The 24,704-nt window shown below is 43.7% G+C and overlaps 10 protein-coding genes across 10 annotated transcripts; 3 read left to right on the plus strand and 7 right to left on the minus strand.

Moving 5' to 3' along the window:
- Window positions 1-328: 328 nt before the first annotated feature.
- On the minus strand, window positions 329-4,749 carry SAMD00019534_081510 (hypothetical protein; the record flags this gene model as incomplete). The annotated part of the gene is made up of 4 exons (XM_012896611.1): window positions 329-979; window positions 1,051-4,275; window positions 4,334-4,616; window positions 4,706-4,749. 4 exons carry the CDS (start codon window positions 4,747-4,749, stop codon window positions 329-331), a joined length of 4,203 nt encoding a protein of 1,400 aa, XP_012752065.1.
- Window positions 4,750-6,414: 1,665 nt separating this feature from the next.
- On the plus strand, window positions 6,415-7,123 carry SAMD00019534_081520 (hypothetical protein; the record flags this gene model as incomplete). The annotated part of the gene is made up of 2 exons (XM_012896612.1): window positions 6,415-6,977; window positions 7,069-7,123. The coding sequence occupies 2 exons, from the start codon at window positions 6,415-6,417 to the stop codon at window positions 7,121-7,123; spliced, it is 618 nt and encodes a 205-aa protein (XP_012752066.1).
- Window positions 7,124-7,540: 417 nt separating this feature from the next.
- Window positions 7,541-10,074, minus strand: SAMD00019534_081530 (hypothetical protein; the record flags this gene model as incomplete). The annotated part of the gene is made up of 9 exons (XM_012896613.1): window positions 7,541-8,310; window positions 8,376-8,568; window positions 8,648-8,966; window positions 9,032-9,124; window positions 9,188-9,259; window positions 9,322-9,603; window positions 9,675-9,743; window positions 9,807-9,976; window positions 10,051-10,074. 9 exons carry the CDS (start codon window positions 10,072-10,074, stop codon window positions 7,541-7,543), a joined length of 1,992 nt encoding a protein of 663 aa, XP_012752067.1.
- Window positions 10,075-10,699: 625 nt separating this feature from the next.
- On the minus strand, window positions 10,700-12,070 carry SAMD00019534_081540 (hypothetical protein; the record flags this gene model as incomplete). Its single annotated transcript, XM_012896614.1, has 1 exon — window positions 10,700-12,070. A coding segment is annotated over one exon (1,371 nt), but the record flags the coding sequence as incomplete, so codon positions are not given.
- On the minus strand, window positions 12,070-14,114 carry SAMD00019534_081550 (hypothetical protein; the record flags this gene model as incomplete). The annotated part of the gene is made up of 3 exons (XM_012896615.1): window positions 12,070-12,867; window positions 12,941-13,738; window positions 13,878-14,114. The coding sequence occupies 3 exons, from the start codon at window positions 14,112-14,114 to the stop codon at window positions 12,070-12,072; spliced, it is 1,833 nt and encodes a 610-aa protein (XP_012752069.1).
- A 3,061-nt stretch (window positions 14,115-17,175) lies between these two features.
- On the plus strand, window positions 17,176-18,020 carry SAMD00019534_081560 (hypothetical protein; the record flags this gene model as incomplete). The annotated part of the gene is made up of 3 exons (XM_012896616.1): window positions 17,176-17,438; window positions 17,502-17,627; window positions 17,690-18,020. Coding segments are annotated over 3 exons (720 nt in total), but the record flags the coding sequence as incomplete, so codon positions are not given.
- Window positions 18,021-18,174: 154 nt separating this feature from the next.
- On the minus strand, window positions 18,175-19,032 carry SAMD00019534_081570 (hypothetical protein; the record flags this gene model as incomplete). Its single annotated transcript, XM_012896617.1, has 3 exons — window positions 18,175-18,586; window positions 18,650-18,951; window positions 19,027-19,032. Coding segments are annotated over 3 exons (720 nt in total), but the record flags the coding sequence as incomplete, so codon positions are not given.
- Window positions 19,033-19,875: 843 nt separating this feature from the next.
- SAMD00019534_081580 (hypothetical protein) lies at window positions 19,876-22,406 on the plus strand (the record flags this gene model as incomplete). The annotated part of the gene is made up of 2 exons (XM_012896618.1): window positions 19,876-20,116; window positions 20,215-22,406. Coding segments are annotated over 2 exons (2,433 nt in total), but the record flags the coding sequence as incomplete, so codon positions are not given.
- Window positions 22,407-22,518: 112 nt separating this feature from the next.
- On the minus strand, window positions 22,519-23,186 carry SAMD00019534_081590 (hypothetical protein; the record flags this gene model as incomplete). The annotated part of the gene is made up of 2 exons (XM_012896619.1): window positions 22,519-22,884; window positions 22,953-23,186. The coding sequence occupies 2 exons, from the start codon at window positions 23,184-23,186 to the stop codon at window positions 22,519-22,521; spliced, it is 600 nt and encodes a 199-aa protein (XP_012752073.1).
- A 190-nt stretch (window positions 23,187-23,376) lies between these two features.
- Window positions 23,377-24,229, minus strand: SAMD00019534_081600 (hypothetical protein; the record flags this gene model as incomplete). Its single annotated transcript, XM_012896620.1, has 3 exons — window positions 23,377-23,763; window positions 23,824-24,059; window positions 24,130-24,229. The coding sequence occupies 3 exons, from the start codon at window positions 24,227-24,229 to the stop codon at window positions 23,377-23,379; spliced, it is 723 nt and encodes a 240-aa protein (XP_012752074.1).
- Window positions 24,230-24,704: the final 475 nt, after the last annotated feature.

A 24,704-nucleotide genomic window follows, 5' to 3' on the forward strand; every position in this document is an offset into this window, starting at 1 on the left:
ACCAATAAAGGATCATCACTGGAGAACAATTGATGACGTTTGTTAAAGAAGTATGGTGAAGTCAATACGAAACTAAGCTTATCAAGTGGATCATCCAACAATGACACAATCCTTTCGACAATATATAATTGAAGTCGAAGCATCTTGTTGTTATATGATTGATTGATTAAAGATTATGTTGACACCTGACCCTTTGGGCAGGTTGAATGTATTTATGCCCAAGAATGACCATTATTGTCCAGGAAGTTTCTTGAAATGACCAAAATGTTTGAAATCACTGCAAGGAAGAGGTTGGACAAGAATGGAACAGTCAAGATGATGTTTATTATTATTTGTCATTCAATAACAATTGCTTCCTGGGTAGGTTGGTCTTGCGGGAACTGTAGAGTAACTTGAATAGACCGGTACCAAGTGGAACTGGAATACCCATGATGATACACTCGGACACACCGACAATGTCATCTTGACGTCGATGCACGGCCGCGTCAAAGAGATGGTCGGTGGTCTTCTCAAAGGACGCCAGCATCAGCACGGACTCCTTCATCTTGGCAATGCCGAATCTTGTGATTCCTAGGATCTCACCCTTGAACGACATCAGATCAGAGAGTAGCATGACGTGTCTGCTGTCGATGGACATGCCGTGACTCGTCATAATCATCTGGATCTCTGACATGATGGTGGCGCGCACCGCTTCGATGCCTAGCACCTTCTCCACCTCCATGATGTGGTTGGAGGTTGTGTGTGTGCCCTTGATGCCAGCCGTGGCCATCACATGGCAGAGGTCGTATCCTTCGACCAACAGTTGATACTTCTCCAGCTTCTCATCGATCTTTGAGATGACCACACGGTTCACCGTTGGGATACCTCTCACAATGACGTTTGGAAGGTTGTTCTTGAGGAATTGCAATGAGTACAGCATCAACTCCCTTGTGGCGTCAGGTGGAGTGATCCTCAGCTTGTCATCCTTGACACTAATGTTCTGTTTGGTTGATTGTTAGTTAGTATGATTGATGGGATGGTCCAAATAACCAGACCAGTCGTGCTACATACCTTCTCCTTGACCTTTAGCTTGGCAGAGAGGATGGACTTCTTGATGGACTCACCATCAATGTCCAATTGATGTGACTCGATAAAGTTACGGTCGAGCTTGACGGCGATGTAGCATCCTCCATTGCGGAACACCTCCTTGATGAATAGGGCCACTTGGCCAAGGGTAGTCTTTTCGATCCTACCCTTGACGATACGTGCCGATCTAATGTCGTTGTCGCAATTGAGCGTCGCTGTGATGATGGGTGTGCTGATTGTCTTGGCGGCGTTGATGATCTCCTTGATACGAGGCACTCCCAGAGTGACGTTCATACTGGCTACACCAGCAAAATGGAATGTCTTGAGTGTCATCTGTGTACCTGGCTCTCCAATACTCTGTGCGCCGACGGCGCCCACTGCTGTGCCTGGCTCGATCTTGGCGCGGTTATACTTGTCCAGACAGATCTCCAAGAAAATGTCGAGCTGTGAGGTCGTCATTCTGTGTATCTGATCGATCACCTTCTCGGTGGCCTTTGTCGAGATGGTCCTGTCTTCGTCGTTGTCTGTGGGCTCAAACACGTCCAAGTCCATCTCTACATCGCCGTCTTCAAAGTATGTGGGCAGGCCGAGTGCCTTGCGCAGTCTGACCAGCTCCTCGATGTATCCCTCTTGCTTGGGCTTGCCGTTGAAGAATGTTCTGATCTCGTCCTTGAACAGGTCGGAGCACTGCGAGAACTTGTTGCTCTGCAGGTTGACCTCTAGCAGCTTCCTGATCTCGTATGGCTTGAGTGATGGCTCGTTCCTGAACTGCTTGGTGGCCTTGACACTCATCATTGCACGCAAGAAGTCGACTGGACGGTCCTTGGCCTCCATACCGGCAGGGTCAAGACCGTCATCACCGTAAGTGAACTGCACGATGCCTCCAATTGAGTCTCGCACGGTGTAGTCATACTGTGTGGAGAGGTCCTCGAGGGCCTTCATCAGACGTCTCTGCATGTATCCAGTCTCGGCAGTCTTGACAGCTGTATCGACCAGACCCTCACGACCTCCCATCGTATGGAAGAAGAACTCGGTGGGAATCATGCCAGTGTAGAAGCTGTTGGCGACGAAGCCCTTTGCGGGTGGCTCCTTGGCGTTGATCTTGAAGTGCGGCGTCGTCCTGTTGGTGAAGCCGTTGGGAATACGCGTGCCATTCACAGTCTGTTGGCCGACACAGGCTATCATCTGGGCAATGTTGATGTTGGATCCCTTGGAACCACACAGCGCCATGATCAGTGGCGAGTTGAAATGCGGCAGCTCCTTGACGCACAGCTTACCACACTCGTCACGAATCTCTGACAGCACGCTGTTCATCTTGGCCTCGAGCGTTTGCTCCACTGAGCAACCTGACTGCGCTGCCATCTGGCCCTTGCGGTAAGCGTCGAGGAACTCCTCACACTTGTCATTTCCACGAGCAATGATCGCATCCTTCTTGGCGTTGAGGTCGACCGAGGGTTTGACGTCGGGGATACCGATGGAGAATCCCTGGTCGCCCAGGAATCGCGCACACAGCTTGGCCAACCTGGTCATGCAGTTGGCAGCAATGGCTGGCGTAAAGTCACGCATCAGGATGTGGAACAGTGAGTTCTTGTTGCCACCACCGATGATGGCCTTGTCGATCGAGCCACACATCAGCTCGCTGTTCCTGAAGCACACGTATCCGTCGCGTGGACACATGAACAGGTTCTTCTCGTACGTCCTGGACTTGGTCTCGAGGTTGACGAGCACGTGCGACCTGATCGAAGGTCTGAGAAGCACTTCAAAGATCTGCTTGCCCGTCCACAGCTCCATGGGCTTCATGATGGCGGGCGGTGGCAGGTCGATATGCTCGTATGCATCGGCAAAATGCGTGCACATGTGTGCGAATCGCGAACGGTCGTAGAAGGCGTCGCGCCTTGATATGAGGTAGGACGATGTCAAGAAGTCCTGTGTGGCGGCCACAAGGGGCTCACCGTTACGCGGTGTGATCAGGTTGTTGGTGACACCCATCAGGATGAGTGCCTCGGCACGCGCCTCCTCAGTCTGCGGCAGATGGAGATTCATCTCATCACCATCAAAGTCGGCGTTGTATGGTGTGCACACACACTCGTTGAATCGCAGTGTGCGCCATGGCATCACACGGGCCTTGTGCGCCATAATCGACAGCTTGTGCAGTGAGGGCTGACGGTTGAACAGCACGACGTCGCCATCAATGATATGTCGCTCCACAATGTCGCCTGGCTTCAGCTCAGCGGCAAACTTCTCTCTGTTGCCATACTTGAGCCACTTCTTCTCGCCGTCCGCGTAGATGATGTAGTTGGCGCCTGGATGCTTGTCGGGTCCGTTCAGTACGTAGCGCTGAAGACGCTTGAGGTTGTACTCGGCGACGCGCTCGGGGAACGTCATGGTGAGCGCGATCAGATGAGGCACGGCCACCTCATCAATGTTGAGATTGGGGTCTGGCGAAATGACTGTACGGCCCGAGAAGTCGACACGCTTTCCCGAGAGATTGCCACGGAAACGTCCAGTCTTGCCCTTGAGCCGCTGCGAAAGGCCACGAATCGGCTTCTGTGGCTTCAGATGCAGCGGCAGGCCGGGCAGCTCGCTGTTAATGTAGATGGCGCAGCTCGCCTGCAGGTAGTCCCAGTCCTCCATGATGGCGCCCATGTCCACCTTGTCGACGTTCGAGCGAATGTGCTCGTTGATGTGAAGTATGTCCGACAGCTTCATGGTGAGGTCGTCCTCGTTGGAGCCGCTGCCGCCGTCCATGGGCACGGACGGACGGATCGAGACGGGTGGCACCAGAAGATGCGTGAGAATGAGGCGCTCGGGACGACCCAGCTCGGGGCTCATGTCGAGCAGCTCGGTGTCCTGGAAGCTGATGCGCTTGAACAGGTTGAGCACGACCAGCGGGTTGAGGTCCTCCTGTGCCTTCTTGATGTGCGCCTTAAGCTCCGAGTTGTACTTGATCGCCTCGTCAAAGTTGGAGATAAAGTCGCGAATGTACTCGTCATTCTTGCCCTTGTATCGCTCGTGGATCAGCTTCAGCGCCGACACCTTCTTCACTGAGCCCTGCACACTATTACATCTTGGGCATGTCTTCTTCTTCCTACACTCTGTATATATCTTCTTGAGCAGTGATCTTCGCTGCAATACGTCCAACTTCCTATTACGTATCTTTCGAAGGAATAGCTGTTTCTTGTCCTCGTCCAACAATATGCATGCACAGTTCTGAATGAATGAATGAGTGAGTATGATGATGTGACTCTCGGGCGAGACAACGACATACCTTGCATATCATTTGAAGTATGTTTGTGATGTTCTTGAAGTAACCAATGTGGAAGACGGGTAGTTGTAGCTCGATGTAGCCAAAATGACCGACGCAGTCGACGATGCTGAGGCCACATGTTTGACAAATGACAGACTTGTCTGATGTGCCCAGTCTGTTGTCCAAACATCCATATGCCATTGCTGTTCTCTTCTCCTGATTGAACAGTTCTCTATTGATAATCTCCACGTGTGACAATCTGATCATATCATCCGGTGACAATATACCAAATTGTATGTGTCCACTACATCATCATCATCATCATTGTAACAATGTTAATATCCATGTCCATTAACATCATGATTATACGTTATAATGTGAGTGTGTACATACATCTTCTTTGGACCATCGTCCATCTTTATAAGTTCCTTTGTCATTGTTGTGTGATGTGTATGTGTATATGTGTGTATTTACATGTGTGATATATGTGTATGTTTATGTTACGACTACGTATCTCTATGTACGTGCGTGAATGAATGAATGATCTAAACAAGTTGGCGCGCCTTGTAGTTCAAAGCATTCTTCGCTTTTCAACACTCAACTTGTTTGAAAAAATGAAGATGGACAAACCCTCATTACCCTTCACTTCATTCTCACCGAGTTACAACAATCACACACAGATAATAATAATAAGTTGGTACAGATAATAATAACTTATATCATTATTATTATTATTATTATATGTGCGACCGTCAAACATTAATGTTTGTGATCACAACCAACTATAATGAAGCATCATTCATGATGCTAATGATTAAAATATAATCAACATTACAGGTGTAACAATACTAGTGCTTTGATTTTGTCCAAAATACAGCCTTCACCTCAATCAATCAATCTCAATCAATCAATCATCAATCAACCAAGCAATCAATCTATAACACCCATGGTATATGGGTAGATATAAGATGTGCACACATCTCACACAGACAGAGCCAAGCAATTCGTACTGTAAACATGTGTATGGATGGTTGGATTGATTGATGGAAGATTAAAATCCAGGTTGGAATAAGGCCATAATCCTTCCCTTGCACAAGGGAAACACACCAGACTCTACAAATGTAGAGGAAACGCATTATTTATCTTTGGCTCGCACACCTCCCAAATAGACATCCATCAATCCAAGATCAAAAAGGAGAGGCCGGATTTAACAACCATCAACCAGTGTGGTGGAGGAGCCCAACCCAAACGCAACTAATCGATAACAACGATCGTCTGTCTCTCCCTCTCTCTGTACAATCAATCACACACAAATATAACAAAGATGTCTCTGTCGAATCATTCGGACATCCGTCGTCCCACAAGCATTGACGGTCATTGATGATGGGATGATCTGGTAAATGGAACATACTTACTCGAGTATGTGTGTCTGTTGTACCTCATCTAACAACATACCTACCCATCGGTCGTCCGGTAATTCCACCATTTAAAATCTATTTTACATCAACCATCAAGGAGGATCTTGATTAACGAGTAAGTCATGGATGGACACACAAGCAACTGTAAACTTAAGTGTGTCCGTGAGTGTGTGATTGATTGATCAGACGTCACCTACAATCAATCAATCAATCACAGTCACACACTCACACACAAATACACCCAGATGAATTCCATCAATCAAAGTTATACTTTGAAGATTGATTGGATTGATTGTAATAATAATAGATGATAAAACCTACACATTCAAATAATGCCGAGTTTGCCTTATTTGGATGTATGGAAGATGCCATGCCTTTAAATAGAGATGTGGAGACGTCTCAATATGAGATCAATCAATCAAATCAACGAACAGCCAGTCATCATCAACAAACATCAGATATATATATCAATTTAGATATTTTAGATAATTCAAGATACTTATTAATTACCATTAATTTAATTTAATTACACATAATTTTATTTTATTAATTAATTAATAAGTTTGCTTTTGCTCCTCCTGTCCAACAAACAATACATATACAAACGAACAAACAATGAGGAATCAATTATCATCATCAAAGTTTATTATTTTTGCAATTGTCGTCCTACTCCTTTCTCTCTGTATGTTCAATGTGTGCTCTGCAACTAACGGAAACAACAATGATCAAGGCCATGAGACCCAGCAGCAGGAGCAAGAGCATCCTCAAACTCAGGTGCAACAATCTCGAGGTCAAGACTCTCCGCCACCACCTTCAACCCCACAACCTTCAACTCCACAACCTCAACAACAATCATCACCTGCTTATGAGACTCCTCGTGAGCAGGCACAGGTTCGCAACAACAACCAGGAACAGGGACATGAGCGTACTACTCAAGATCATCCACAGGAAACTCCACAAGTAACTTCTCCACCTCCACCACCAGCTACCCCACAAGCTACTCCACCTCCACCTCCACCTGCTACCCCACAACCTACTCCACAACCTACTCCACAACCTACTCCACAAGTAACATCTCCACCAGCTACTCCACCTCCTCAAGAACAACATCAACAGGAACAGGAACGCAATAATCAGAAGAAAGAAGAGCAGAGACACCAGCAAGAGAACCAGGACAACCAAAGACGTCACATTAATCAAGCATTGTCAAGTTTCTTTGGACGCGAGATGTCGCAGAATGATATATGGTAAGTATCAAATTAATATCCAATATCTCCAGAATTATAAGTGTAAGGATGTAAGTTCTAAAGAGTTGATCCACCGTCCCCATCATTGTAGGCCAAACCAAGGACAAAGTCTGAAGAAGACCACCAACTGTGTGAATTGTGATTGAACGTGAGTGAAGTCTAGTCTGTCTGTTCTGTTCTGTGAGTGTTAGGGAATATGAAAGTGTGTGCTGTGCGCTAGAGAGAAGAGAGAGAAAGGTATAACATCGTGCTGTAGTAGTCCAAATCAAGTCCAGTCAAGTCCAGTCAAGTCAAGTCTAGTCAAGTCTAAGGTCTGTGTTTTCATCCAAGTGTGTAGTTCTGGTTGGCCCAGTCTTCCAGTCCAGGTCCAGTGTCCCAAGTTCCAAGAGAGAATGTGTGTATGTGTACAAATTAATGGTTTCGAACAAATATATTATATTATATATACATATATATATAATAAATATATATATATTCAGATTTTAATCGAGTTGAAATTAATTTAATAAATTATTTATTTATTTATTTATTTATTTAAAAAATTGGAATAGGAATTGTCTTTTTTAGAGTTGGATGATGGCTAGGAACACAATGATTGAGATCATCGTGATCATCATGGACGACGACAATGATGAACCAGTTGATGGGCGAGGGTCTGTTGAGGATGTTGAGATTGTGATTGTTGCCGTGATCGTCTGGGAGCTGGAGGTGGATGTGCTTTGGGTGGTAGTTGAACCCTGAGTGGTAGTAGAGCTCTGGGTAGAGGTAGTTGATCCCTGAGTGGAAGTTGTACCTTGGGTCGATGTTGAACCTTGAGTTGATGTAGTACCCTGAGTGGATGTGGTCGAACCTTGAGTTGATGGTGTGGATCCGTACTTGGTTGACTGACCATTGACAGTGACCTCAACTTGGATGCCATTGATTGAAGAGGCAAATCCGAGAGTGATCATAGTGTGGGACACTTTGCTAACTGGTTGTTCCTTGTCGTTGACCTTCACAGTGACAACCTCCTTCCATTGACCAAAGTTATTTCCATAGATTGTCAAGTTGCTGTTTGATGTAGAGTAGAGCGAAGAGATCATTGGTGGCTGGTATCCCCACTTGACAGTGTATGGTATGTTGTCCTGGTGGAATTGGTATGTGTAGTTGTATCCGATACCAGTACCTGGGTTAACTTGGAATTTGAAGTACTTGTTTGGCAAAGTGATCGTAGCATCTGGTTGGTTGTTGGTATCTGGGTTCTTGATTGTCCAACCCATATCAACTCCAGAAACATAGACATATCCTCCACTAGTAGGTGGCAATGCAGAAGGTCCATCAATCTTCATTGTTGCTATAATGGATGATTGAATGTTAGATAATTAATCCATTCATGGTGATTGATTGACTAACACTTACGACAACCAATGTACTGAGTGGCGCTGTTGTAGTTGGAGAATGAGTTGCCGGTAATGGAAACGATTGAATTCTTGAGGAACTCTGGCTCACAAAGGAAGCAAGATGGGATTGGTCCAGACAATGTATTGTTGTTCAAGTTAGCCTTGATTGTTAATGGGACTTCACAAAACTCTTGTGGAAGGTTTCCAGTAAACTAATAATAATTATTAATTAATAAGTTAGTGATTGTTTGGATTGAATGAATGAATGAGTGATTGATTGATCACACTTACTCTGTTATTTTGGATATAGAACTCGGTGTAGCTTGAGTAGTTGGTGGCGGGGAGTGATCCAACAATAGAGTTGTATCCAATGTAGACTCTTGAGAGGTTGGTGAAGAGGTCGAATCTGCTACCAATATCAGTTGGAACATTTCCATTCAAGTAGAGGATGCTGGTTGCACCGAATGGTCTTCTGAACCAACCTGGGAACTTCAAGTTGTTATAGAACCATTGGGCATTAGATAGGTCCAACATATTCAACTTCATATTCTTTGTGTAATCAAATTGATTCACTCCATCTGGCATTCTGAATCCATCACCTTTGATGTGTCTGGATTGAATCAATTGAATATTAGTCAAACAAGTTCAATGATTGAGTGATCGGATGATACTTACAATTGTCCAACAGGGGAGCTTGAAACAAAGAGTGATTGTGGGAGAATTGATTGAGGTGCTGGGTTGTTGGCGTTGGGTGGGAATGTGAATTGGCTGAATTGTGATCGAGGTATGTTAGTCAAGTTTACTTTATGATAAAGATGATTAAATACATACACGGAGAACTGGAATGATTTGAACTGATCGAATGAATCAAAGGTCCAAGCAGTCTTGGTAACAATAAACTCGCTATTCATTATTGATTGTAAGTTAGCAAACCTGATCCTAAATGTTTGATTGATCTAACTTACAGTGCATTCAACTTGGTGAATGATTGAGTCCAGCTCATTGGGATGGTTCCACTGGTGACTGGGAATGCCATGTTACCAATGGTTACTGTGCCAGATGATTCTGGTAGTGTGACATCACCGGTAGCACCATATATGTAGAATAATTGAAGACCTGGTGCATTAAAGATTGTTGATGGGAATGAACTTCCAGAGAACCTATAAATAGTCAAATAGTTGAATGAGTCTGGGAACTTTGAGCCCCAATCAGATGGAACTGATTGAATATTCTCCTCATATCCAGTACTAAATAAACATATGTTGATAGATTGTTAGATAGATATTTTCCAAACATTTGAACAAGTATATAAACATACTAATATTGGAAAACAACATTGTTGGGGAATGACCAGAAGTTATGTGGAACGTATACATTCTTGGCAGTCCTGATGAGCGGTAATGGTGTCAGTATGGGATGGTATGGAAGGGGTGGAATGATTCCAACTTACAATCCAGTCAATTTGGTAAAGGCACCAAATACATCAGGAAGGGCGACTGGTGATGTTGAGGTAAGTGATAGTGATATCACATTATGTTTTAAGGCATCACATGTGATACCTGTGTTCTTAACACATGGAGTGGTCAAGTTCCAAGCAGTGGCTCCAATTGCATTCTTGATCTGAGTGAGTGCATCCACTATATTGATTCATTGTTAGAATTGTTCCACTCTAAAGGTTTTGAAGGAAGACATACATTCATTTGCATCAAGTTGAGCATTAACATTGACAAAACATAATTCAGACAACAAGATAACTAGTATCAATGTTGTGGAAAGTTGATTAATATTTTTAAACATTATTATTATTATTACAATGATGTAACTTTATAAAGTTAGAAGATGGTAAAGTACGAATGATGATGAAGTATGAGTGATGATGAAGAGGGTTACCTTACCTGCCGTCACATGGTCTGATTCATGAATGACTGGTGATGGTGATGATAATAATAGTGTTTTGTCGTTGATGGGGAGTTATGTTGTTGGATATTTATTTATTTGAATAAATTCCATTGTTACTCGCTGGGTTGGGTCAGAGGCTGAAGGTCTTGGAAGAGACCTCATCATTGGGGGTGCCCCTATCCAAATGGCAGTGATCTTGACAAAAAATATCAGCCCCCAACGATTGCAAACGTCATCGCTTTCGTTTCGTTTCGTTTCGTGCACACTCGGTATGATTGTGTCAATGGGGGTAAGATATTTGTTTGTTGGAATGGATGGCAGACACCTATGACTTGGGATACTGAGATGACACTTGTTTCGGGATACATGGACCAATGGAGGGGTAAACAATGAGATGGTCCTGCGACTCCATGCTGGTCAGCTGTCTTGGGCTGAGGGTCTTCAGTGACAGTTGGTGCCAATCATAGAGCCTGATGGTGGTACACCTCCACTACCTCCACGTCCAATATTACCAAGGTAGTAGAGGTCATCATCAGTGAAGTATTTGAGATACTTGTCAATCATGGCCACCAGGACTGAACTACTTCTTAGAGGTTTCTGGATAAAGTCGTCCATTCCTACGTCAAAGCATTTCTCGCGGTCGCTTGGCGTGACATTGGCCGTCAACGCAATGACAAACGATCGTTTGTAACGCTTGTCAGTCAACATAACCATGTTCTCGCGGCCCCTGATCAACTCGGTTGCCTGGTATCCGTCCATATCGGGCATGGTGCAGTCCATAAAGATGATTGGGTAATATTGCTTGGCTGATGCCTCCACTCCCTGCTTGCCATTCCACGCCACATCCACACGGTATCCAGCATCCTTGAGCATCTTTGTGAACACCTTGACGTTGACCAGGTTGTCCTCGACCAACAACACCTTGAACTCGGACTTGTTGAGCAGGCTACCTGCGGTTCCACCTCTTGGCGAGTTCTCGACAAACTCACGCTCAAGATGTGACCCGCGTTGGGACTTGCGAATGAACTCCTTCTGGCTTGAGTCGAGGTCCAGTAGGGGTATGCTGAGTCTTCGCGCCACTGACATGATCGAGGGTGATTGAAGCGCTTGGATTGATGGTGAGTGGTTGGGCGAGCGGATGGCCGTCGAGTTGATCACAGGTGATCCACGATCACGGTCACTCTTGCTGCGACTTGACATGGCGACGGACACATCACCATCGTCCAGCATGGGTAGTTGAAACTTTGGTGAGCTGTTTGGACTGAATGCGCTGTCACTCGATGCTGTTAATGGACTGCTGCACATGCTACTATTGTTGCTGTTGGTCTGTGGTGTCGACGACCCAGACATTGTTGGCGCCATATCCTGGCCACTTGAGTCATCCTTGATCATATCGAATGCACTCATCTTCTTGTCCAACTTGTTGTTTGAGTGACCATTCTCCTCATTCTTCTCGGGTGATGTACGTGGACTCCTGTTGATCTGGACTAGACCACGAGTGATGGCCACATGATCACTGTAACTCGAGTTCCTGTGTTGCACCAATGTCTTGCGTCTCTCAATGATGATTGGTGCGCCATGCATGAGTGGCGAGGTGGCCTTAGCCAATGCCAATGATGGACTGTTGCTATCATAGCAATCGGGTGATGTTGGTCGACAGGTCCTGTTGTTGGTGAGGAGGAAGTAGAGATCATGCGGGATTGGGATGCGTTGTAGACTGTACAAACACTCGACCACACTGGGCAACTGCAATGGCTTCCTGATTGAGTTTGCAATATAATGAATGATCGCACTCTCTTGATCGGGCCGTTCCATCACTGGATCAATATCCAATAGATCAAAGGACAGGTGTCACCTGCTGCATCCAGCTGTTGTCTGATGGTTGCCACTGTGGACGCTTGCAACTCGGGTGTCAATATGATGTAGACATCCTGGCTGTTGACTGACCCATGTACCATGTCTTGGACCAGTGCCAGCAACTCATCCTCGCGGTGCAGTGGCATCATATCAACCTTCATCATTGAGAAGTAGTTGATGGCAGAGTTGCACACGTTTGGGTTCTTGTCGAGGACGTAGCCCTTGATGCGTGAGCATACGAATTGTTCGTTGTTGGTGTGTACCAACACGCGATTGTTGGAGTTGTATAGTGAGAGTGACTGGCATAATGTGCCATGGGTGAGGCTGGCATGGTTGGACTGGAGGACTGAAGTGAACCAGAATGTTGATCCATTGCCATATTTGCTCTGGACACCAATCTCGCCGCCCATCAGACTGCACAGACGTTTGGAGATGCTCAGACCCAGACCCGTGCCTTGGAACTTCTTCTGCGAGCCGTCCAACTGAAGGAATGCCGTGAACAAGTTGTCGATCTGCTCCTCCTTGATTCCAATGCCCGAGTCCTCGACTTCGAATCGAACTGTATGCTCCACGACCGATGAACTGAGTGTGCTAGCTGCCGATCTGGACAACTTTACACGAACAATAACATGGCCCTCAGGGGTGCACTTGATTGCATTCGACAAGAAGTTGAGTAATATCTGCTTCACTCTATACGGGTCGCCAATCATCACGACAGGCACCTCAGGGTCGACCATCAATAACATTTCTAGTTCCTGGATTATTTGATTGAATAAGTGAGTGAATGAGTGATTGGAATTATTCCGGGTTTGATTGATGGATACATACCCTCTCTTGAGCTGTGCGACAGACGATGTTCATGGTCTCCTCGAGCATGGTGATCATGTTGAACTCAATCTTTTGTAACTCCATTCGACCGGCTTCAATCTTGGAAAAGTCAAGGATGGCTGTGATGAGGTCAAGGAGGTAGTTGGCAGAATCCTTGATACAATTGAGGAAGTCGCGTTGTGTGTAGTCGAGCTGGGTGTTCTCTACAATCTCCACTGATGCCAGGATACCATTGATTGGTGTGCGCACCTCGTGGCTGACCGTGGTGAGGAAGTTGATCTTGGCATCACTGATTGCCTCGGCCTTGCGCAGTGCCTGATCGGCCTCCATCAACTTCTTTTGTGCTCTCGTGTCAATTATTGATAGGATACCAACATGACCTGATAGATGCTTGACAGTCTTGGCCTTGACTTGAACGGCAAAGTTCTCTCCCAATGTGTTGGTACCATATGTCTCGAATACCTCATCCTCGTTCATGTTGTTGGTGGATGTGTGGGATCCTGCGCGACCTCGTTGGCGAATCATACTTCTATCAAAGTCTGGCAAGAACTCCCAAATGGCAGCAGGCACTGGATATAATATTGACTCTTCAGTGACTTGGAACATCTTTTCAAATGTTGGATTGACGTCCATTAATATACCATCCTTGTGGATTATCAATGCCTCTGAGCTAATATTAAACAAACTTCTAACTCTCTGCTCCTTCTCTCCAGTCTCCTTTAAATCGACCGTTATCACATAACTATAACATAACAACAACAATGATGTTGGAATGCATACTATAATGTTTAGAGATACCTGTTTGATTGATTGAGAGAGTGATTGATTGAATGATTGGAATAGTTCAATAGAGAGAGTGATTGAGCGATTGAGTGATGGTGTCAGTGAATGGGTGATTGGAATGGTTCCATGATTGAGTGTTTGAATTAATGCTTACCAATTCAAAAGGTGCACTACATGCATAGTAGAGTACGATGGTCATGCTAACATTGATGACACAGAGGATGGAGAGGAAGATACCACATACTAGGTAACTTGGGAAGAGGATGCTGGTTGTGATCAATGTGGTGATCATATTTGATAGGAAGAAGTTCTGGAATACTGATCGACTGATATGTTCAGCAACCTCTGGATTGGTATAATAATAGAATGCTGCTCCAATGCCCAGCGCCATCTGTATTGCCACATAAAGTAGTGATCTGACAATATGTAGGTGATATCTAATGCATATTCCATTGACCAATACAATGAGTATTATTGCAGCTATGAACAGTGGATATAGATGTCCAGAAAAGTATGATAATATAATATAAACAATTATGTGTGCCAGTGATAGAAGTGAGAGTAGCTGTGCACGACGTAGTGTTGACAGCTTGGTGTGCTGTGGTTGGCTGGACTTGCCTGGCATCAAGTATTGTCGCCAAACAATATGTGCCAGAAGTTTAGTTCGCATGACCAATGTGCTGAGCCATGTCCTGTCCTGACCAATGTTCTTATTTCTTGGTGATGACCTTGCTGTTGTTGAATCGTCGTTGGTAGTTGATGAATTTGAGAATGATCCGCTGATCTTTATCGAGTGTATATTGTTGTTGTTGTTGCCACTATTGTTGTTGTTGAAGTTGTTGGTGTTGCTGCTACTTGAATCGCTGGATTCACTTGACTCGCTGGATTCATCATTTCCAGATGTTTGAATGATTGTTTCCATTTTGATGTTGTTGATGTTCCTGGCATCGAATGTGCTGCTGGAACTTGATCCATGGCTAACTCGTCCCTCATCATCATCATGGATATCTAAAGATACCATAGCCATTCTTTATGAATATGATTGATTGGAATATAGTATGTTGTATTTGTACAAAGTTAATTAATTAAATAATAAATAATAAATAATAAATAATAAATAATAAATATAATATATAGATTATACAAGGTATTTTGAATGATGGTCTAATAATGGAAGTTATTGTTATGTTGGTAGGAAGTACTTTGGATGGGTGGATAGATGTAGACCTTTTTAATGACCTTGAAGGTAAGGCAGGCAGGCAGATATACACAAGACAGACTATATAATAATAAACACATAAATCTCGAGCGATTGTGATGTTAAAATAGGGTACTAGGGTCAATCACCCTATACTTATGCTCCTCTACTACTACTCCAAACTGTCAGTGTGCCTGTGTTGTTGGTTCGGTGTGTTTGTTATCAGCACGATCGAGGCAGACCGTCAGACTTGAATATGTTTGTTTGGGAAGTCAGTCCAAACTACTAACAATAGACACACACACACAGCTAAGTCATGAGATGTATGAAGAGGCTTAGTTCAACCTTGTGAGGTCGAGGTGTGTGTAGTTGTTTGATCATGTGAGTCGTGTGTGTGTATTTGTCGGTTGGCTATTCACCACACACACACACACATGGGCTTGGCAACGAGGTTTGACCTGATGGCAAGGGGTGGGGCACTGATTGAACCTGATGATGATGTTGTCCTTGCATGATCACATGACATTGAAGAGATCACCTGTGAATTCACTCGTCTTTGTGTCTGTTCAAGGTCAAATTAATATATTGATTGGACAATCATATTGATTGGACCTAGCGGGGTCATCACGTGAATTCTATCGCCATGCATCATACCTGGGTTCCAAAGAACCAAACATGTCCAATGGGACAATATGTCTTTACTACATCGGGATAGTCAGTCACGTCAAACTTGGAACTAGCTTCGAAGGTCCTAAGTGATTGATTGATTGGTAGTGTGTTGGTGAGTTGGAATCAATTTGATTGCTTGATAAGGACAAATGGAAGCGGTAGTAGTCCCAATCACCAAACTCTTACTTGTCCGATATCCATCCTGGATGACACGAATAAATAGGAGGCGGCGATATTGTCGCGCACGCTAAACAAAGATTATTGTGTTATTGGATGAATGAATGAACGTCAATCCAATCACAATGATAAAGGGTGGCATCCTATCCTTTACTCTATTTGTTGTTGTCAATGTTGATAGGCAGGCAAGCAGACGTGAGGGAGATGGAGTCATTCAAACATGTTGTCACATTGCATAATGAATGATTGAATGAATGAATGATCATGCGGCCCCTTTGGAGTACCAAACAAGGAGTACGAGGAGGAGGAGGAGGAGGAGGATGGAAGAATGGAAGAAGGCGGTGTTCTTGTGCGATGTCCATTGATCAGTCATCTTCATCAATCTCTGCTCTGTGAATGAGATCATCGTCTCCCTCGCGATATGATGCCGAGTCACTCTCGTCATCGTCATCTTCATTGTATTCGCCATAGTCATAGTAGTCTTGATGACAATCTTCATCATCATCATGTTCGATCTGTATATGATAAATCAAAGTACAGCCACAATTCAAACAGTTGACGCCTCCACCTCTCGGCCTCTGGAATTCCTCACATCTCTTGCATCCTTCACAAGCATAGTCTCTTCCAAGTTGTTTTTCCTCTTTGTTGTTGTTGTTGTTATTTGATTGATCTGAGCTTGATACCAAGTTCATATCCTTAAAGTGTTGCTCCATATCCAGACCATGTTCATCTTCATCTTCTTCTTTTTTGTTGTTACGCCTTTGTTGTTCTAGTTCATGTTGTTGTTGAAGATGTTGAAGATGTTGTAGATGATCATTGTATAACTTTATGATTTGTTCATTGTCCAGTGTCATAGCCTGTGGCAATGTTATATTATATTGACTTGATAGTAAATGTCTATCACGATTAGTGATCTTGCCAGTCTTTACAAGATTGACCAAGTGTAATAGTTGATCACTATTATTACTACAAATAGTATTACTTGTATTACTTTGTGTCATTGTTATGTTAATATAATATCTTATTACACGTAATATACATCAGTGTATGATGAAGATGATGATGTTGACAACAAGGAATCTCAAAGAGTTGTTGGAGATAGATACTCATTCCTACCCCTCACCATTCGTCATATTTGCACAATGGATCGCGAGGAATCACTCACTCTCACCCCTTCAAGCCCCAGGCCCACACACCTAATTGACAACAATGCGGTCCAACAAACAAGTCCAACTCCTTAAGCTTCACACCGACTTGAACAACTTCCCAATTTATCACATAACATCATAATCATTGTACTTATACAACAACTTATACTAACTTAACAAACCAATCACAATCATAATATATTTATAAATAGTATATATAATAATACATAACTATAAATATAAATATATATATAACAAACATGTCAACAACAACAGCGTCAGAAATGAATGTTATGTCACCTACTGGATCATCGATTGCAGTGGCTGAGTTGGTAGAGACTACAGAGGAATATAGATCATTAATGGATCGTGCACAACTTGAGGACTTTAATGATATTGAGGCATTACAATGTTTCTTCCAGGTTGGCACTGACACTCATGATGGCTCACCAGTCTTCCTTCTAATAGGCTCATCACTACCTGTTGGCAAAGAAGGTCTAAACAAGCTGTTGGCCTACATGTGGTATGTACTACTATGTCCTTGTCTATCGACCCTATATTATACTAATATTGATTGATTGAATAGTAAACTACTTGAACCCATTGTAACAGGATCACAATATACTCTAGTATACTCACATCACTTACTATCTGCTGATAGTACTCCAGATAGAGCATGGTTAATGAACACATATAACTTGTTACCAAGAAAGTAAGATGAAGACAATGAACGAATGAATGGATTGACTAACATACATACATGCAAACCATTAGTTACAAGAAGAACTTAAAGAACATGTATATCATTCATCCTTCGACATGGCTGCGAATGATGTTCATGGCTTTGTCACCATTCATGAGTGAGAAGGTTTGGAACAAGGTTGTATACATTGATTATTTGCAAGAGTTGCCAAATACTTTGAACAAGGAGTTGATCAAGGATAAACTGCCAGGTGTTGTAAAGGTACATGACGTACAATTGCTATCACAGCCAGAGGTCGTAGAGCAGGTGGCCACAACAATGGAGACATTGGGCAAGGAGATGATGTCATCGTTTGCCATGCCAACCTCTAGTCTATACGGCTCGTCCGATCCACAGAACTGGTAAACTGGTCAGCTGGTGATGGTGTCGTGTCTGTCTCAATTCGAATAAAGTATCTGTATAGTACAGTTATGATATGGTGCATCAATCGCGTCTGTTGGGATTTGGGATTGGAGTCTAGTCGTCGACGACTCCTTGGTCAATCATTTATTGATCACTCCAAGCAAGTGAGTTGTGGTTGTTGTTGTTGCCTCCTGGTCAACTCTTCATGTCCTTGTCTAGTCGAGTGCTGTTCATCTATCTGATGATCCTGTTGTTGTTGTTGTTGTTGTTGTTGTTGTTGTTGTTGTTGTTGTACATTGTCTCGATCTTTACTTTCACCAATATCTTCACCAGTACACAGTTGCTTCCTCTGCAACTGCTGTTGAAGCTGTTGACATTGAGCGACTGCTGTGACCTGTTGCAACAGTGTAGATTCGTATGACATCAACTGTGAGATGAATCCACGATTGGGCTGAATGCAAGGTCTAATCGACTTGAGAAACTGGAAGCAATACATAAATGGTTTATAGAACAATGACATTAAATAACTAATTACAATAGTGGCTGATCGTGACACACCTGCAGAGCTGTGTACATTGGTTAGTAATGTGAATGAGCGAGGACATGAGACGAGTATGATGAGGACATACCAGTGAATGAGCACACCACCGTATCCTCTGCCCTTTTCAATGAAGGAGTGCGCTAGACTGAAATAGTTGTGGATCTCTTTCTTCTCTTCGTCCTCTATTTCAATGGAGAGACATTCAAACTTCTTGTCTTTGTAGTTTGGAGGGTTGGTTGAGACTGACAGTACATGTGTAATGTTATGATCTTTAAGTTGATTGACACAGGAAGCAGCCTGTGCTGAGCCAATATATAGACGAGGCAGTACCTCTTGTGCATCGAATTCTTCGGCCAGGCAATCTGCCATGTCCCAATATCCACATCCGCCCTATCATTATTATTTGTTTGTATGTTAGTCAATTCATTCAATCATTCATTCATTCATTCATCTTTGTGAACCTACACTCATTTGTATAATCTAGACGTATCTGTCTCTGTCTCAATATCTCTATCTCTATCTATGTGTGTATGAATGAATAAATATATATGTGTTGAGTTCAACACGAATGACTCTTGACAGCGTTCGAGTGAGTGACACACTTCGCCCATCTTTTCAATTGGGTTCATGACGAATGTTGACATCTCTGAATTGCTCAACAATACAACATAATCAAAAAAAAAACAAACAAATAATAAGCACAGATAAAATACAATGTGCGATCAAAACAATCAAAATAAAGCAAACCATGTTGCCAAATAATAGGGAATGGGCAAAAACCTATGATCAAAAAAATCAATCAAAGAGGTGCACGTTTTCAAAATATGTATTGGGTCGAATGAATGATTCGACCAAACATCCATTCATCACCACCAAACAAAACCATCCTACCTACCAACCATCAATGTTTATCTCACTCACAAAGACACCCATCTAGATAAATGTTGTGTGTAAACTGGACAACCATCCAATCAGATGGGATCTTTGATGTGATCAATGTGATCAGTCAGTCATTGAGCAAGGAGTGATGAGTGAGACGTTGCCCATCAAACACACACAACACACACAAACACATACATTTACATTCATCAATTATGACAGCAGTAACGCTTCACATTGATTGAGTGTCTCCTAAGGGAGGAGGGACTTAGAGGTGATGGTCATCATGAATTGAAAGAACATCTATTCATTGATTGATATCCAATTCAAATAACATTAAGACATTCACATTATTTATTATCATTCATTCATTATTATAATTAATTAATTATTATTATTCGTCTTGTCATTGAATGTGATCACATTGGTCCATATATGGATGAAGTGTGTATGAATACGATGAACAGTAACAACAACAATGTTAACAACAACAACATAAACATTGGATTGAGTAGTAGTAGTATCAACAATGTAAATAATATAATACCTCAACTTCAATCACCCAATGGCGCGGGTCCATCAACACCACCTCAGCCACTCATGATGACCTCACCAATAGTGTCGCCAGTCCACGTTCGTTTGAACAAATGTGCAATTGACACTGATGAGGAAGATGGTAAAGTATCTAATGGTACTCAAACTCAATGATGATTGGAATCATTCCACTCACTCACACTCACACTCACACATGATCAATCATTCAACTCCAAACAGGCCCTGAGGACACAGTTGGTATTTCAATGTATGGAAATGGAATTAGAGCAACTAGTTTTGCAAGTGGAGTACTGGCAAGGGTCGTGGAGAGATATGATAATGATAGGACAAAGTTGATATTGTCTTGTGTGTCTGGCGGTGGCGTGTTGGGAAGTGCATTCTGTCAACGCGTCGCAAAGGAGAAGGCTCGCAAGAATCAAGTGTCTAGAGTGGATATATATAAAGGATTGGACGAGGACATGCGCAAGAACATTGCATACTGTGTCAACTTTGGAAGTGTGCCACGCATGCTTATGGACATCTTCATGATGATTGGCATGGTGGCGTTCCAGCTGGCACTGATCGGAATGACTGTGATCCCCTTCATCATGTTCCTGGTCGAGACCATGGCCACCTTCTACCACTATGTGCCCTCGGACAAGGTGTGGATACTGGCCGTGGTAGGCATCGGCCTGACAGTCACCATCTTTGCACTGTCCATCATCTTCAAAACGATTTCCGTGTACGGTCTGTACCGCGCGCCATTCATCATCTTCAACTGGTTCAAAGTGCTCACGTTCCTGTGCGCGCTGTTCACCGTGCTTGTGGGCAGTCAGGCCGGCATGGATCGCATCGAGACAGCGTTTGGTGACTGGGTGGCTGGCGCGATCGGCCTCTCAATCACAGCATTCTGGGCAATCTTCCGATTCCATCCATTCTTCTTCATTGAACAATGGATCGAGAATCTGATCAACTCGCTCACGGGATACGTGGCCCTTCTCTCGATCTATGGCATCTTTATGAATTGGCGTCTGGGTGCTGTGGCCAGCGACACAAACTTGTTGTTTGGTCACATTATGTTCACGGATTACAGATGGTCCGTTGTACTGATCACTACAATCGTGTTGATTGGAGTGTATCCAGCAACGTCATACATCGCAGACAACCATATTCACGCGTTCTACAGATGGCGACTACAACGCGCCTTCTACAAGACTGATCACTCTGGCTTTGATGGTATCTTTGGCATCTATCCAGGAACAAAGTTCACACAGTTGGATGACAGCGCAACATACGTCAGCACAATGACCGCCAATCATTGGCAGCTGGACCCCGGCTCAAGCCCCATCTCCTCATTATCGATTGGCAAGTGGCTGCCAGGCATTGATACCAACCAGCCAACGAACGACATCAACCCACTCAATGAGATCAGGTACATGCGAGGCGAGACCAACGGCCTGAACACAAGTCTGCAGACGGGCTGGATGCGTGACCTCGAGATCTCATTCGCGATGATCAACAGTGGCGGCTCGCTCACCTCGTCGTTTGGCTCGGACGCCAAGTTCAAGACCTGGGAGAACTTCTTCTCGCTGTTCAACCTGGGCTTTGGAACGTGGACCAACATGAACTACCAGAAGGACTTCAAAGCTCGCAGTGTCTACATCACTATGACTGGAATGATCCCATTCCTCATCGCCATACCCCAATGCTTCGTCTCTGTTCGCTCGGACTACCCATGGGTCATCTGGATCCCTTGCGTGATCCTCGTGTTCTACTTCCTGATCGCCGATCACTGCCCCTCGCACTGGGCCTCCACCATGCAGAACCCAATAGTTCGCGTCTTCCGAGACTCACTCAGCGTGCCCATCGTCACTAAATATGGCGGTTACATCTATCTCTCGGACGGCAGCCACAGCGAGAACACCGGCCTGTTTGTCCTGCTGGCCAACAAGGCTATCAAGACGATCTTCATTGCGGATGGCTCGGAGGATGTGGATCGCGTCTGCTCAGATCTACGCAAGACAATCACAGAAGAGCGTGCATTTGGCTGGGACTTCTTCACGCAAGAGGGACACGACATTGAACGCGAGTTGATTGAGTTCCAGCGCGATCGAACCGTACGCCACATCGCAATGAAGGCCATCAACGAGAAGGAAGGCCGACAGGTCAACATCTATTTCCTCAAGCCAATCGAGCGAGCCAATCGCCACGAGATCAGTGGTGTGGCATGTGAGTGCTGCCATGCCTCTGCCAACTGTTGCACATGCCTCAATGGCATGATCTCATTCCCGGGCGACTGCTTCAACTACCTGTTTGGACGATTCCCCAACACATCATCCTACTACCAATTGTTCACACCTACCATGTACGACGCGTATCGCTCTGAAGGTGTGGCTGCGTTTGATTCAGTACAACAACTGAAGTGTAGCAAGTAGACATCGTTGTCGTCGTTGTTGTTGTACCAATAATAAACGATGTTAAGTTATGTTAAGAATGAACTTGTATTATGCTTGTTGAATGAATGTACAATTATAGTTGATGGCGTTATGCGTCAAAGTCGAATGATAATGGTTGTTGCTGTTGTGGCTGCTGTTGAACCATTGGTTGCTGTTGTTGTTGTTGTTGTTGTTGTGGTCTGGCCTGTGGAGCACCGCCGCCTTGCTTATCCTTCTTCAACTTTAATGGATCCTTGTCGTATAGTTTGTTACCTAGAGCATTGCCAAACACTCTAAGTGATCTCTTCCTTGCATCTGATACAGCCTCCTTCTTTGCATGCTCAATTGATGTGCCCTTGTTCGAGTCCTCTCTCATACCAAAGCCAACATCATCATGAAAAGTACCATCCTTTAGCATTATACGTATGATTGCTGATGCACCTGCTCTCCACTTGCCAGATGGAGCAACCTCGCACTATTAACCTAAGTTAGTACTTGAGCTCATTGAATGAATGAATGAATGATGATTGAACAACTACTTACAAAGTCTAATGTTAACTCTACTATTCTTGATGACCATCCATTGAAACCAAACACTCTGTTTGCAATCTCTATTGCTTTCCATGACTCTAGATAAGTGAGACGGGTACCACCTGGACCCGGACGTTCACTCTGATCATCTCTAGGCAGTGGAGTTGACAATTCAATTGCCAACCTCTCTATCTCCTCCTGTGTATATGACTCATTTCCAAACAATACTTTGCTATTTTCATCCATCTCTACTAGTAGTATCTGTATATATATCTGTTGTTATATTTTTGAATCAATTATCTGACCTCCACTTTGAGTTCCAACTTGAAGTGACTCATTTTTCATTTTTTCTTAGAATCTGACAATTACTTGTAAATAATGAATTTCCCGACTTTCCCTGAGTCCAACAATATTGTTGAATGAATAGTTTAATCAACTAACTCTCCATTGGTTCAACTGTCTTCGATTGATGCTCGATACCTGCATCGTTGTTGCCATCATTGCTGTGACCCATTATTCTATTCTTGACTGCCAAACGGATGTATGCCAACACTGTCTCGCAGGACATGCGTGCAAGACGTAGTCCGTCGTCGTACTGTTGCTCACTGATGACTCCAGTGGTGTTGACCATGACCAACTTTGTTTGATTGTTGAATGCATATATCGCCAGACCCTTTGCCAACTCCTCTTCCACAGTATCCGGATCCAAACAAACAGTGCCATCATGATTATAACACAATGTAATCGATCCCAACAAACTGTTCAGCTCTATACCCGCATCGAGCAATGCTAAACATGCTGCATTAATAGCGCAGCTTACTATCTATACAAGTGTTAGTGTCAGTCAAAGAGTCAGTCCCGCTTGATAGACACGCATACATACCGATCCGTCGTCTGAGTAGACTTGTATAATGATGCTAATCTGTGTTCTTGGATGTAGTGATGTGATTATTACACTCTCTAGTGCATTGCGAATGAGCATTTCTTTCTCTTTATCCTCGTAGGATGAGTTGCCAGTGGCAGGTGTGAACACAACATCTATGTTTGCCTTTGATATCTTCTCCTTTCTAGGTATAACTTCAACTGGTCCATATACAGCTGCAAGTACTGATGATTTATCTATTATATCATTCGTTCGTTAGATCATTCATTCGATCATTCATTCAATCAATCAATCAATCACACATACTTTGAGTGAACTTTGCACTGCCATCAGCCTTGTTCAACAAAGCTTGTTCAGACTCTATTGGCCTTATTTGATTAGGTGTCCTCTTATCACTTCTTATCATTGTTTGTTGTTGTCGTTTAAATATATATTAAATGTACAGGTATGATGATTGCAAGATCAAATAAACGACCGACAGAAATGGTTGTCTTCAAGTTTTTCGTTGTGCGGTCATGGTCAAGGTTGTGTTTCAGGTTCATGATGAAGTCTATGATTGACATTCAATCTCTTTGCTGAACAACAAGCATGCTAGTAATATACTGATACATGTATACTCAGTCAATCCTAACAAACTATCAACATTGTTGTATAAAATGAACATAAGATGTATGACTCATTCATTCATTCATTCCAAATGGGAACGGGTCACATCATTTGATGAGCCGAGATGAAGTTAGAGAGAATGTTTCTCTTTCCTTCCCCCAGGGGATACAATCCCAAGGGATGAACGGATGTTCCCCAACGACGATTTACCACTAGTGTCGGAGCTCTCTGGTTCCAATTCCAGCTCATCATCAACCTAACATTGATGGCTCACT

This window comes from Acytostelium subglobosum, assembly GCF_000787575.1.
Source record: "Acytostelium subglobosum LB1 DNA, scaffold: scaffold17, whole genome shotgun sequence".
In the NCBI taxonomy this organism is placed as follows: domain Eukaryota; phylum Evosea; class Eumycetozoa; order Acytosteliales; family Acytosteliaceae; genus Acytostelium; species Acytostelium subglobosum.